The 15,723-nt window shown below is 37.6% G+C and overlaps 1 protein-coding gene across 1 annotated transcript in view; it reads left to right on the forward strand.

Moving 5' to 3' along the window:
- LOC135219597 (kinesin-like protein unc-104) overlaps positions 1 to 15,723 on the forward strand; it is a 298,157-nt gene that overhangs the window by 200,391 nt on the left and 82,043 nt on the right. Inside the window, 3 exon segments of the mRNA XM_064256487.1 lie at positions 1,334 to 1,452; positions 1,876 to 2,085; positions 9,821 to 9,998. Of these exon segments, the coding sequence (XP_064112557.1) occupies positions 1,334 to 1,452; positions 1,876 to 2,085; positions 9,821 to 9,998 (507 nt within the window).

A 15,723-nucleotide genomic window follows, 5' to 3' on the forward strand; every position in this document is an offset into this window, starting at 1 on the left:
ATTGATTATTTTGCATTTTTGGTGTCATATTTCTTCTGCCAGATGAGCGTTGTAGGTGTCGTAACCCCGGAACATGCGTCGTAACCCTGGAAATAATTTCTGACGAATATAATTGAAAAGCACCTTAACCTTGGAACATCGTAAGCCAAACCAGTCGTAACCCGGGGACTGCCTGTATAGTGTTATGATTTTTAGGCATGTTATATTGCATACTAATGTTCTGTGCTTTGAGAGCAAGATCCAGATACAAAGATTGAAGAGACTAACACAGTACAGCATTGTATATCATGCTGTCTTGTTCTATGGATAATTAATAGGCTGCCTGAAGTATAGGAGTGAGAGAGTGATCCTTCCTTGTGGAAGGGGGAGACAAATCATTGAGCAGAATCTTTAAAAGCATATTCAAGTTGAATTCCATTTGCTGATGCAACTTAGTGAAAAGGTAGCCTTTCAACCTCCTGTTCTGAATATCTTAGAGGCCTTAGGAACTAAGTAAGTGTATTATGTTGTTGTCATTAGAACTGGAACCAGTCTTTACTTACCTCACAAGGCACATATGGGCTGCAGACCAAACCCCTGCAGATAATGTATAGTAATAAATTAGACTCTCCCTCTAAGCCATACATGAAATTACACCACTGACTACAAGATGGCCGGATGTACCCAAGCTAAACCATCATGAAAAATAGTAATGAAAATTAGCTATTTAACAAATGCTCAACTCATTTTAAGAGGGCTTAAATTGCTGAACAAGACCTCAAAACCAAATATGTACCATACTATCATAGTTTTGTGGGAAAAAAATCCTAGAAGATATTTAGGCAAGAAAAATTTTGGTAGTAATAATCATAACTGTTATGTAATGATTACAGTAACAGCCTGAGAAACATGAACCATAACTAACAATACAGAACTCTTCATAACTAACAATACAGAACTCTTGTTCACAAAAAATTAGACAGACTATATACAGGAACAAGCAGTAATGACAGACAGTTAAGGGGAAGTTCAAAATAAGTGACACTCACAGTGTTTATTTCAACCCCAAAACCATCATCAAAAAAGAAGAAATGAAGGGTAATGTAATCTAAAACAGCAAAAAAGTGCAAAAGTCAATTAAGGAAAAATGAGAACTGGGAGCAAAGTTGACAGGTCAGCACAGACTCAGGCAGGCTTGAAATGACCATTTCCTACTGATAAAGAGACTTGGGAGATCTTTAAGGATGTCTGGAAAGGGAACTGACACACCTGAAGGTGGTCACAAAGTGATGGGGTTTTGTGTCAAAACAAATGAAAACATTATATACATGTACTCCCTGTTTTCTTGTTGCAGAGGTTTTATGTATCTCAGCAATCTCTTGTACCCTGTTCCTCTTGTGCACCGTGTTGCAATTGTCAATGAGCGAGGAGATGTTAAGGGTTACTTGAAAGTTGCAGTTCAGGCTGTGGTTGGTAAGTTTTTAATAAACAGTTCAGTATATGTATTATCAGCCTTGATGTGATAATTTATGTGCTAAATAGCAAAACATTTGAAATTCTCGCAGAAACATATAATATTTATAGTTGTTTTATCATCTATTTCTTGCTCAACTGTTTTTACAAAATTATTATATTTACCTCAGTTGTACACTCCAGAATTGTTTACTTTGTATTATCTTTGGTATAGAATTCTGTGAAAAATGATACTTAGTAACCTGTTACATTTAACTATTTAATATTTGCAGTAACATGATACGTAATTATATATCCAAAGAACTTCATCCATCTTAAGATAAGAGCTTATAAAAAGAAAGTATGTGCAGGTCTTGGTTTTGAAAAGGTAAATGCAAAGGAAACAAAATCCAAATAGTGAATTGTAAATTTACTATATTTTAGCGTCAGATGAAGACACAATAGAAACTTCTCAGCCATTAGGAGTCCGACAGTCTGCTCGTATATCTTTCAATGATGGAGCATTTAAGAAGCCCCGTGCAAAACGAGGCTCACTTTCTGCTCAGGTTTTAGAGAAGAACACAGCAGCTGCTGCAGAGGAGGAACGCATTGTTGAGGGCCAAGTTTGCCCTTCAGAGTCAATTAAATTGGAAGGTTGGTTTACGTTGTTCGTTTTTTATTTAGAAATGTGGTGATAGTAGAATGAATTTTCTGACCTTTAAAATCTAAATCCAATTTGCAACATTAAGTAAAAAAACAATAGAAGTTTTGTGTAAATTTCTATTTCTGCTCTTATAGATGTGACTTTTATATTTTGTCCTAATCACATGAATGATTGACTCCTAATGTGTTTACCATACTGTAGATGAAATAATTAAGGTTTGCTCTTGGCTGATTCCTGTAATTTTTGCTAAATATTTTTTGTTTTGTTAGTTATTCTTATTTGAAATGTGTTAAGAAAGATTTGTGAACATATATCAAGTGCATAAGTACTGAATTTTATTTTACAACAGTGTCATAGTTAACATTGTTATATAAGTAATTGGTAAATTGTTTTCTACTGAAGTACTTTAGGAAATTAGTTGGAAGTTAGTTAAAAATTTTACCATAGGAAATAAATAGGTAGACATTTTTATTGCAAGTGATTTAGTAGTGCCCAGTGCATAGTATCATGGGACAGAGCTAATGATGCTTGTGTTATTAAGGATTTATGTCTATTTTGCTGTACATATAGTATATTATTCTTCATGAGCTCAGTGACTGCAGTCTCAGCGATTAGATGTGTTTTGTAACTGGTGTTATTGGGTTCATATAAGGTTGCTCAATGCCTCTTTTTTAGAGTTAGGTGTTGATGAAATTTCAAGTTATCCTTCACCATATCACAATCTCACTGGATCACAGATTTTTTATCTTTACACTATGTCTAAATTTGTATAACAGATTTTTTGCTATATATCACAGGATTTTGCAGTATTTATTATTTTTATTTTGTGGTAAAATAGGCATTTCTAGCCTAGAAATTTGGTACCTTTTTTGTCAAACATTTATGTTGAACGTTTCGTTATTCAACCAAAATTTTAGAAGAAATTTTGTCATTTATCGAAGAAATACTTGTGTATGTATTTCAGCCTGACCGATTGTCTTGCTTATAGTACTTGTACTCGACAGGCTACTACATCCTATGAGAAAAACTGTATTAAAGTGTTTTTCCTTTATAATTTGTATAAATAAATACGTAAAAGAATAAAGCATTTTACAATAAAATTTTAAGATAAAAGAGGGAGGAAGCATTCATATTGTTGAGGAGAGAAGGAGAAGAGACAGTAAAAACATTACTGTATGTATGTAAAAGCAGTAACAATTCACATAAAAAAATAAAAGAAGGAAATTTCACAATAAATTTCACAGAATGATACAATATAAAAATAATCAAATGCAATACAGTAACTAAAAGAAATCGAGAGTCTTCCTTGAGCTTGTATTAGGGACTGAGCTGAGAAAGATGGTAGAGAGGAGAGGGAGGGGATGGTGGGGGGTTATTGAGTGGGAGACATAAGTCTGCTTCCCACTGACTTCCCAGCTGGGCTCGTATGATTTTTCTGTTTCACTACATTTCACCCGTTTCTTTCACTTAGGCCCAATTCGCCTGAATCACGTCTTTTTGTTACGGTAAAATACCTGTTGAGTGATACTTGCTTTTTACAGTTTTAACATTGTAAAAGTAACTTATGCTTAAATCATGAAACCCAGTGGCGTAGCATTCAGCTTCTGTGTGCCTTGGATTGTTTGTTTAAATGACCTCCTTGTGAAAAGTTATTTGATCTCTCTTTCCTTTTCTTACTTGCATTCTTTACTTATTACGTACTTATTCTTTACTTATTACGTACTTATTTATTTGAAAAATCCTCATGTTTATTGGATTATGATGTTAAATTCTGCCATTTGCAAACAGTAAGTTGGTGTGTTTTGGCATAATTAATCTCCTTCTTGTACTCAAGATCTAAGTGTAAACATGTCAACAATCATACACACACAAGAGGGATTGTTTTCACATCTGCTGGATGCTGATTACTTTCTCTCTCTCTTTCTCGCTCACTAACAAATACACAGTGTCGATTCCTTTGAAATGTGAATAAGATTAAACGTAGTATTAATCTTTGCCTATTGCGACCATTTCAGTTTCCTTGAGAGGATCCCATCTCTCCTCCATCAATCCCAGTCGGCTGCATGCCATTTTCACCAAACAGTTTGTAATGTTTTTGGTTAAAATTATGTAGGTTTAAGAGTGTGGGAAATGTTTATATGAGTGTGGCGAGGATTTGGGTTCAAGAGCCTAACCCCATGTGATAGACGAGGGACGACTGTACTATTTAAATTATTTTTATACTGTTATAAAATAGATGAAGTTCCCTATAATGAAATGTCTCCATAGTTGAGTGAACTGTTATCTCAGTTCCATAGTTTCATATTATTTGACAGTAGTATATGTACTTAAGTACAGCAGACTGCTATTGGGATTTACATCCATCTGCAATTACTATGACCAAAATTTACATGAGATATAAGATTAAAAACTGTAGTATGTACAGTTTACCCATGGGATTCACAAGGGTTAGGGACCACAACCATCCGCTGATGGCTAAAATCTGCGAATGCTAGACCCCCCCCCCCCCCCCTAAAAAGCTGTATTTTTTTAGAGACCAAAGAACTCCCCTCTAAAATCACTTATAGCTGCATATTTTAATAGTTAACTGCCTATTATTGATAGTTCACACATAAAATGTACCTTAAACTATCGTCTCAAAACACTTTAATATAATTTCAAAGTCATCTTACATTACCCTTAATGCACATATATGGCTTACAACTCTGTGTAAAAACTAATAAAGTTCCCCTATACTGTACTCTCCAATGATGAATATTGATTAAAGGTGAAGATGATAAATTACCTGTGCAGTCTGATGAAGGAAGATGGTGATACTGTATGACCGCACAGCAAAGCAGAGGAGTTACATCTCCTCTAGGGGTGCCTCCTCCCTTTCTTCAGAAGGCGGTTTGTCAGGTTTGGAAGAGCTGACATGCCAGGTTCAGGAGACAAGGAGGAGGATGAGGTCCTGTCTTTGGAATGTCTGTCCCAACTTGAGAGAATAGTCAAGAAGGCGCAGGAGTCAGCTATGGCATGGGATCCTTAAGAACACTCCTTGAAGTTTTCAAATGCCCTTGATGTGGCAGTGGCACCATATAATAATGTTTTGTCAGCATGAAGAAGCACAACAGTCGCTGCCTATTGCCATGTTTATCAAACGGACGAAGAAGGCTCCTCCAAAACCTCTCCAAACCCCTATAGAAGTGCCTCCCCAAGTTCCCGAAGAAGGGGAAGAGGCACCTCCAGAGGAGATGTAACTCCTCTGGTTTGCTGTGCAGTCATATCTTCATCATCATCCATAAGACTGCACAGCTTATTCATCATCATCATCCTCAAGTCAACATTCTTCATTGGTGAGTACCCATATGGTTTAGATATATATATTTTTATTATTACAGGTATACAGTGTATTACGTATTATTAAAAGTGTCATTTAACCCTTAAACGCCGACTGGACGTATTTTACGTCGACATTTTTTCTCTCGGGTGCCGACTGGACGTATTTTACGTCGACATACAAAAGTTTTTTTAAAAATTTGCGGAAAAATACTTTTAGGCCTACCAGCCGAAAACTCTTGAATCACGCGCCTTGGGGGATGCTGGGAGTTCACGGATCAAGGTGTTGTTTTGTTTACAATCGTTAAGCAGGCGTGCAAGCGCGAATTTCTTTCTTGCTGCACTAAAAAGTATCTGTGACATATCTCAGAAATTATTTTGTCACTTTGACATAATTTTTGTACCATTTTAAATTAGCCGTTACATGGAGTATTATATATGAAAATGTGCACATTTTTATGTAGAATACAACAAAAAAATACTCATGATTGTAGCTTTTATCAGTTTTGAGATATTTTCATATAAATAACGATAAGTGCCAAAATATCAACCTTCGGTCAACTTTGACTCTACCGAAATGGTCGAAAAACGCAATTGTAAGCTAAAACTCTTATATTTTAGTAATATTCAATCATTTACCTTAATTTTGCAACTAATTGGAAGTCTCTAGCACAATATTTCTATTTATGGTGAATTTATGAAAAAACTTTTTCCTTACGTCCGCACGGTAACTCTTCCGAAAAAAATCATACATGCGATTGTGGTAATGTTTGCACCATGTTAAATTAGCCATTACATAAAGTTTTATATATGAAAATGTGCGCAATTTCATGCACAATACAACTAAAAACAACCCATGGTTGTAGCTTTTATCAATTTTGAAATATTTTCATATAAAAAATGATAAGTGACAAATTTTCAACCTTCGGTCAACTTTGACTCTACTGAAATGGTCGAAAAACTCAATTGTAAGCTAAAACGCTTATATTCTAGTAATATTCAAGCATTTACCTTCATTTTGCAACAAATTGGAAGTCTCTAGCACAATATTTCGATTTATGGTGAATTTATGAAAAAAATAACATTTTCTTTACGTCCGCGCGGTAACTCTTCCGAAAAAATCATACGTGCGATTGTGGTAATGTTTGCACCATTTTAAATTAGCCGTTATATAAAGTTTTATATATGAAAATGTGCGCAATTTTATGTAGAATACAACCAAAAATAATTGAAGGTTGTAGCTTTTCTCATTTTCGAAATATTTGCATATAAATCACAATAAATAGAAAAAAACCACGTTCGGTCAACTTTGACTCTACCGAAATGGTCGAAAATGCAATTGTAAGCTAAAACTCTTACAGTCTAGTAATATTCAGTCATTTATCTTCATCTTGAAACAAATTCGAAGTCTCTAGCACAATATTTAGATTCATGGTGAATTTAAAAAAAAAAACTTTCCTTCCCTCCGCGCACGGATTCTCCGCCACAAATCTCCGAAATGCGTTCGTCCCATTCTCGGAATATTTGCTCCATTTCATATTAGGTATTTCATAAAGTTTTATATATGAAAATGTGCGCAATTTTATGTAGAATAAAATAAAAAATATTTGAAGGTTGTAGCTCTTCTTATTTCCGAAATAATTGCATATAAAAAATATATATAAAAAAATTCGACATTCGGTCAACTTTAACTCGTCAGATATGGTCGAAAACTGCAATTGTAAGCTAATACTCTTACAGTATAGTAATATTCAATCATTTGTCTTAATTTTGAAAGAAATTGGAAGTCTCTAGGACATTATTTAGATTTATGGTGAATTTTTTGAAAAAAATATTTGTTTACGTCCGCACGTTACGAATTCTTGCATTATTTTGTGATAATATTTTCTCTGTGTTGCTTTTATAGTTTTACAATGTATTATATACCAAAATGATTGCAATTTAGTGTACATTACAACGGAAAAAAGTAACTTGTTACCTTTAACCGTTTTGCACACAGCGCGATTTGAATACAATTATATATGAAATTTCGTTTTTGCGCTATCATATATTGCATTATTTATATATGATAATGATCATTTTTTTCATTTCTGATGGTTGCATACTAAACTTCAGCCAATGACAAAAAAAGGAGCCAGAAATGAACCCTTAATCTTGAAAACTAAGCGTGCTGTGATTTTTTGAAAAAACTATTTTTTCCGCTTCCGCGCTCACTCTGAAACACCTCCGGCACACGGGAGACATTTTTTTTTTTACCGCTTCGGCGTTTAAGGGTTAATCTTATTATGTAATATTACGTAATCTTATTACCATGTATTATTAGTATTATTATGACTGTAGTTCATTGTTATTTAATCTTAATAATCTTATATCTGAAAATTAGTACATACAGGTACTGTATGTATTATTACAGGCACCGTATATGTACAATATTATTATTAATATAACTGTATTATTTAATCTTATTATATACTGTAATCTTATTAAACTTAATAATACAGTAGTATGCTTGACTTCAAACTTAATCTGTTGCCGAAGGCTGGTGGAAATGCAATTTGTTCTAAATATGAAACAAATTTCCCCATAAGAAATACTAAAGGGAATCAGGATAATTAGTTCTAGCCCACTCAAAAAGTTCCCCTTTTAAAATTTTTTTATGTTATCAATGTGTTTAAATATTAAATTAAGGTCACAAAAAAGCATGTTATACGAAGTAAAATTTTCAAAAAACTTTGTTCCTGTGTATGAGCTAAAAATTCAATTTACGAAGTATTTGGTGAAAATGTTGCATGGCCAGCTGGGATTGAGGGAGGAGAGATGGGATCCCTTAAGAAAACCTAAATGATCACAGTAAGGTTGATAACAAAATAAATTTTATTCACCTTTTGCAAGGATAATCAAAGAAATCAATATTATGTGTGTCTGATTGTGTGTGTGTCTGAGAGAGAGAGAGAGAGAGAGAGAGAGAGAGAGAGAGAGAGAGAGAGAGAGAGAGAGAGAGAGAGAGAGAGAGAGAGAGAGAGAAATCAGCATCTGGCAGATGTGAAATTAATCCCTCACATGTGTATGATTGTTGACATCTTTATACTTGGATCGTGAGTGCAAGAGGGAGATTAATTACGCCACAACACATCAACTTCCTGTTGGAGAAAGGCAGAATTTAAAGTTATAATCCAATAAACATAAGGATTTTGCAAACAAATAAGGAATAAGTACACAATGCACATAAGAAAAGAAAAAAGATTAAATAACTTTTCACAAGGAAGTCATTTAAACAAAGAATCTAAGGCGCTTAGTAGTTGAACTTGATACTAGTGTGTTTCATAATGTGAGGATGATTTACTTTTTTGGTACTAAAAAATAATAAAGAACAAGTGTCACTCAATATGTCAAGTATGAAGTATAAACAAGATAATTGGTCAGGTCAAAAGTATGAGTATTTGTTTGATAATTGACAAAACTTCTTAAAGAATTTTGGTAAAAAAATGGAATGTTCGACATAAGAAACGTTTGACAAAAAGGTACCACTGTACTATTTGGAAATTAGTAGTACTGTAAATCATTATTTATCAAAGAAATATATACATACATAGTGTACAGTACTATTTTGTCACAAAAATGATAAGAAAATACAGAATACTATTCCTCTAGGAAAAAATCTGCAAATAGGCAAGTTTTTCCGTGAATGATCTTGAGATAGGTTCCATAGAAAAATCTGCGAGTATGTAACACAGCAAATCTGGAACCATGAATAGGGGGCTCCACTGTATCTGCACAAGTAAATATATATGAAATGTATATTGATAAGGTTCAGTGATATCATGTGAAGGGAAGAGGAATAACTCAGCTATATAGTAGACATGGAAGTGGCAAAATTCTGATTACATAGTGGGAAAGCCAAAGATCATGGAGAGGGCATAGAGAGAATGTGGACGAAATGGAAATTTGTTAAAGCTCACTTTCAAGGAATGTGAGGGAATTCATCAGAAGTCTGTGATTTAAGAATACTATATACATAAAACTCTCCCCAGTGTTGAACTCCAGAATGAGCTGTGATGAAATATCATTGTGTATTAAGATTACTTTAAGAAAGCTATTATTCTTAGCTACAACACATGACTAGGACAAGTTGCTAGCTGTTTTCTTATTTTATTCTGATAGAGTTACATAACATACTTTACTTATATGTTTATTATTTTCTGCAAATGGTTTTGCATATTTGTAAGTAAAAATATGTTTTGAACTCAGTTATTTAAATAGGTAGCTTGTATTAGTATTTTGAACTCGGTTATTTAAAGAGGTAGCCTTGTATAAGAAAACAAGAAGAAAGTTTGCATTGTACATTATGATTTACAATTGGAAAAATATTTGAGCCTTATGTATATTATTGCTGGTAAATATTTTCAGATGAAGTATGTGAGGTGGACAGTGGCCGAGGTGACAGCAGTGTTAGTTCGTGTGACAGTTGGAAAGAAGAAGAGCTTCCCTCTCACTTAAAAATTGGTCAGGAATTTACTTTCCGTGTTACAGTTCTTCAGGCCTTTGATGTTTCTACAGAGTATGCTGATATATTTTGCCAATTCAAGTAAGTTATATGTAGTGTTTTCATCTCTTACAGGACTCAACCACATCTTTTGTATTTTAATGTGCCTAAACTTTTTATTTATTTGTACAGTGTTCATTGTTCAACGAGAATAGAATCGGTGTGCAGTGAAAAAGCTTTCTTTGTTCATACACAGAACAAAACTTTGGTCTTAACATTAGGATTAATTTCCTGGCATCAGCTGGAAACTGCTTAAAAACAATAGAAAATTGTACGTATATGCAAGAAATCTGTGGCATCTGGCATCTAATACGTAGATGAGATGGAAGCGGGTCAGAGACCACTCTTGAACTCCATGACGCACTCTCTCTTTCTTCAACTGCCTTGGAGAGTGGATGTTTGCTTTTGCTCTCTTCTTCGAAGCTGTTTTTTTCTAAGCTTATAATTTCTCTCCTGTTTTCTTGTGCTTTGGGCGTCTGTGTGTTTTGTGATTTCATTATGGATTCCTCCATCCAATCTATGAAGTTCTGTGAGTGTCCACGCATGTGTCCCAGCCTTCCAGGGTTCCCTTGTTCATGCTTCCTAGCTTCTACTTTGACAGACCCCCATACAACTTGCATGCATGAGTTCAGTAATCTCTCTAAGAGGATTGAGAGTGTCTACAATGACCCCTACAGGAATAGAGGCCTTATTAGGACCAAAGAAGGATGTGAAGACATCATTAGAGTTGCATTGTTCAGGGGATGCTGATTCAGTCTTGCAGCAAGTGAAATCTTTGGTTTTGGGATGGGACAATTCTCTCTGTTCCAATAAGTCTTTCCAGCTTCTTCCCCCTCCTCTTATTTGTCATAAGAAGTATTGCTCTACAAGTCTTGTACTGCTAATGAGTAGGCAGGTCAACTTGGATGTAATTCAGTTGAAACTTGGGTTGACCCTGGATCAAGTTAGGGCCTAAGGCCCTTCGTTAACCTTTCAAGAAGCTTCTACCTTGGAGTTGACTGCCTCTTCTGCCTTTCAGACTTTGTCATGGGTAGATTCGTGGTCATCAGCAGTGGCTAGGCTTTCTTTATCGCATTCTGCAAGAGGAACTTTCAGCAATCCTACATTCATCAGGTTGCTTCAATCTGTTGTGAAGGCCATTTCATACCTGTGGCATCTTAATGCAAATTTGTGGGCTAACTTGCTACTAGTAGTACTTAGAAGGGACACAACCCTTTCTTAAGTAGCTTGTTCAGTGGATACAGATTTGTTGTTGTCCTTGCAGAATTGGGATCTCTAGAATCCCAGTTCCTTCCACTGAGAGATCAGTTGTATGTTGCAATAGACAGATGGCAGGCTGACAATAACAATCGGCTTGTTCTGTAGGTAGTGCTAAATCGTCGACTCAGTCTCACCCACCAGCTCTAAGGCAGAATGGGCAGTCCCCTGCCAGAAAGCCTTCAAAACCATTGACTTCGACTAAAGCTTCCAAACCAGCTCCGACTCCAGAGAAGCAGCTGCAGCAGTGCCCTTTTCAGTCCTGCTCCTCAAGATCAGGGATGGGGACTAGGGGCAGGGGTAGGGGAAGACATTGATAGAGAGTGCTCCACTCCCTGCCTGTTGCTTCCAGTGGGGGGATGCCTGGCAAGCCATTGGGCCACATGGCAAGTGCATGGAGCAGAACCACAGGTAATAGATGTCCTTCGGGTAGGATATCTACTTCCGTTTGACTTCCTTCCTCCTCTCCCCGATTGTCCTCTCCTACACTTGATGTACACCCAAGACTCTCTGAAGCATTTAGCTCTCCAGAAGGAAGTGAGGAAGATGATGGACAAGGGTGCAGTTGAAAGGTTAGTACATTATTCTCTGGGGTTCTACAGTCAAGTCTTCCTGGTACCAAAGGGGATTGGAAGCCAGTGATAGATCTTTTAATACTGAACCATTTCATCAGGAAGACAAGGTTCCGACTACATGGCAAGTGCACAGAGCAGAACGGTGGGTAGTAGATGTCCTTCAGTTAGGGTATCTACTTCTGTTCAACTACCCTCCTCCTCTCTCCAATCATCCTCTCCTACACTTGATGTCCAACCAAGACTCTCTGAAGCAGTTAGCTCTCCAGAAGGAAGTGAGGAAGATGATGGACAAGGGTGCAGTTGAGAGGTTAGTACATCCTTCTCCAGGGTTTCACAGTCGAGTCTTCCTGGTACCAAAGGCCACTGGCAATTGGAGGCCAGTGATAAATCTTTCAGTGCTGAACTACTTAATTGGGAAGATGAGGTTCAGGATAGTGACACCATGGACATTCTTGGAAGCTGTGAGAGAGAACGACTTACTTTCAGATTCTTATCCACCCTTCATCCAGAAAGTTCTCCAGCTTCAGTCTTTGGGAGAAAGGATTCCAGTTCAGGGTCCTTTGCTTCAGGTTGACAACAGCTCCACAAGTGTTCAACAGTGTTGACATGGGCTCTTGTGCAGGGGATTTGCCTGTTGAGGTATCTCGACAATTGATTGGTCATGGCAAGTTCCCGGGAAAGACTGGTTCAAGACAGGGACCATCTTCTCCAGTTTTATTACAGCCTAGATATCATGATAAATCTGGAAAAGTCCTATCTTCTTCCCAGCCAGAGGATTCTTTACATGGGAACGGTGATAGATACAACATTGTTGAGGGGTTTTTCATCAGAACAGAGGAAAGAGACATTCAGGATTGTAGCTCTTTCCTTCCTTTTGAGGGGAGAGCAACCAACCCACCAGTGGCAAGTACTTCTGGGCCACTTGACTTCTCTAGAGAAGCTGGTCCCGTGGGCATCTTCATATTCAATCTCTGTAGTGGAGACTAAAGGGGTTTTAGTCCCCAGCAGGAGACTCCCCTCAGCTCCAGGTTCCTCCATCAACAGAGGTGAGAAGAGACCTTCTGTGATGGTTGGATGACCAGAGCCTAACAGTGAGAGTTCCTCTTCATTCAACCCCTTCAGATTTTCTCCTGTTCTTGGATGCCTTCTCCAAAGGATGGTGTACTCATCTGGAAGAGTTCCTGACTTTGGGGACGTGGAGCTGTCAGGACAAGTAACTCCACACCAACATGTTGGAGTTGAAAGCTACCTTCCTGGGTCTTCAGGAGTTTCAGGAGAGGGTAGTAGGTCACTCTTTCATTCTGATGTTAGACAACACTATGGTGTTAGCATATGTGATCAAATGTAGGCATGGTGTCATGCCAGCTTCACTCATTGACAGTTGAATTGCACCAGTGGGTGATCGACAACTCTGTGGAACTCATGGTCAGATATATTCCAGGCAAGATAAATGTGGTGGCTGACAAGGTAAGTCATTGGAGTCAAGTTCTAGGTACAGAGTGGTCTCTGCATCAGGACATAGCAGACAGGCTATTCCATATATGAGGAAGACCCTTGTTAGACCTCTCCATTACATACATGGTTCAATAGAAAGCTTGGGGTCTACTGTTTGGTGGTCCCAGACCCATTCGCTTTGGTGGAGGATGCCCTTCAGCATCCCTGGGACAACCTAGAAGTTTACACCTTACCTCCATTCTGCCCGATCCATCATGCCCTGAACAGAGTGGTGGGTTCCAGTTATCTCAGGATGACCCTAGTAGCTCTTTTGTGGCCCCAAGCAGAGTGGTCCCCGGATCTTCTTTCTCTTCTCTCTATCTCTCCTCATGTGGAGAAGTACCACGAATTGGTAGGGTCCCTATCTCTTCATGGCAGGAGACTGAGTAGTATCTCTTGCAAGCGAGAGTTTTTCTCACAGGGCAGCGACTCAGATGTCCGGCTACCTCAGGAGACCTTTGTCAGCCATGTATCAGGGCAAGTGGGCCATTTACTGTGATAGGTGTCGTTGACGGGGTTTCTCTCCACTCGGAACTTCTGTTCAGCAGATAGTGGCCTTTCTGATCTTTCTCAGAACAGAGAAACATCTTTCTGTCTGTCAAAGGCTACAGGGCTTCCTTGGGATTAGTTCTTCATCTAAAAGATGTGGTCATCATTTCATCCTGGGTAATCTCTGTGTTGTTCAAGAGTGTTGAACTGTCTTGTTCACCTGGGAATTTAAACCTCCTAAGTGGGACCTTACTCTGGTGCTGAGTAGCCTCACTCGAGCTCCATTCAAACTCCTATGTCAATAGTCAGACAGGGAACTGACTTTGAAGACAGTTTTTCTTTTGGCTTTGGCTTCCTTGAAAAGAGTTGGAGAGCTGCATGGTCTAGATTATGATGTAAAACACAACAGGTGTTAGGGGTCCGTAGCTTTCAAATTTATCCCGGATTCATGGTCAAGACTCAAAATCCCTCAGTTCACAATTACTTATTTGCTCCTTCCCTGAACGAGTTTGTTAATATTGATCCTCAAGAATTACTGCTTTGTCCTGTCAGGACTCACCACCTAAGACTTAGGTGTCGTAGACTTTTTATTAGCACGGGTTGAGCCAAGAAAGAATTGTCTTTCCAAGAATAACTTTTCTTTTTGGCAACATGGGGTGATTGGGCAAGCCTACTCCTCATTGTCAAGTTCCATCACCAATACTATGCATGCAAGAGCACATGACATCAGAGAAATAAGTTCGCCCCTGGCATTTAAGAAGAACTTATCTGTACATAGGATTTTGAATGCTGGTTCCTGGCTTCTTCAAACCACTTTCACTTCCTTCTACTTAAAGGATATTGCCCACAGGTCCTTGGACACTTTTTCCTTAGGTCCAGTGGTGGCTGCCCAACAAGTTGTGTAGCTCCTCCGGTACCCCTGGCGGGACAGTTCGTATCTTGCCTAAGATGATAGTGGAAGAGAGAATGAGTGAGATGCCTTGTCTCCTTCTTTCCCTTTTTTCCTTTCTTTAATACCTGTGGGTGGGTTGCTGGAACAGCCATACTGTTACAGCACTTTTTATGTTCCATACAACATACAAATCTGCTTCTCGGTAGTGTCCACTCCTCTCTCCAGCGATGGGAGTGAGGAGTGGTGACAAACCCATTTCATGTGGCGGGCATGGTTTGTTAATTGAACAAATATAGTTCTCTTTGACTTCCATATATGCAGTGAATCTGGTCATGTTATTACATTGGATGTATTTACTCCCAGTGGATTGAGTGTTAGATGCCCATTTATCTAACATCTCAGAGGCTTAGGTCCTCTTTAGAATTCTCGTTTATAAGAAGAGTGATCAGGTGTGTCAAACAAGCAGTCAGTTCAGGATTCTCATGCCTCCCTCCAAGTGTAAGTCAATCCTAATGTTAAGACAAAGTTTGTTCTGCATATGAACAAATGACAAATTTTAAGTTAATTTGCATTTTTCATAGCTAACAAATATGAGGTCTTAACATTGACTGCCCACCTCTAGCTGCCCCTCTTATCTTATCCTGGGTTGGAAGAAAGACTAAATGTGTCACTTTCAAGCATGGTCTCTGACTTGCTTCCACCTCATCTACATATTTGATGCCAGATCCCACAGATTCCTTGCATATACTGTTATTGATTGTTTTTAACCAGTTTCTAGCTGGCACCAGAAGTTTTATCCTGATATTAAGGCCTCAGGTTTGTTAGCTATGAAAAATACAAATAGTTAGAATCCACGAATAGTTAGAACCTCTATAAAAATTCTGAAAACAGCCTATTTTGTTAGTGAAAACACAAGGAAAACCCACTAGAAATTTTTATACTTGGTTTTTTTAATAGTTTTACCACAGAAAGTGCATTTTATGATGAAATTTATAAAAAAAACAGGAATTTCTGGATATTTCTCATCGAAAAATACCGCGAATGGGTGACTTTTCTTCTA

The sequence above is a fragment of the Macrobrachium nipponense genome, chromosome 1 (genome assembly GCF_015104395.2).
Source record: "Macrobrachium nipponense isolate FS-2020 chromosome 1, ASM1510439v2, whole genome shotgun sequence".
Taxonomy (NCBI): Eukaryota; Metazoa; Arthropoda; class Malacostraca; order Decapoda; family Palaemonidae; genus Macrobrachium; species Macrobrachium nipponense.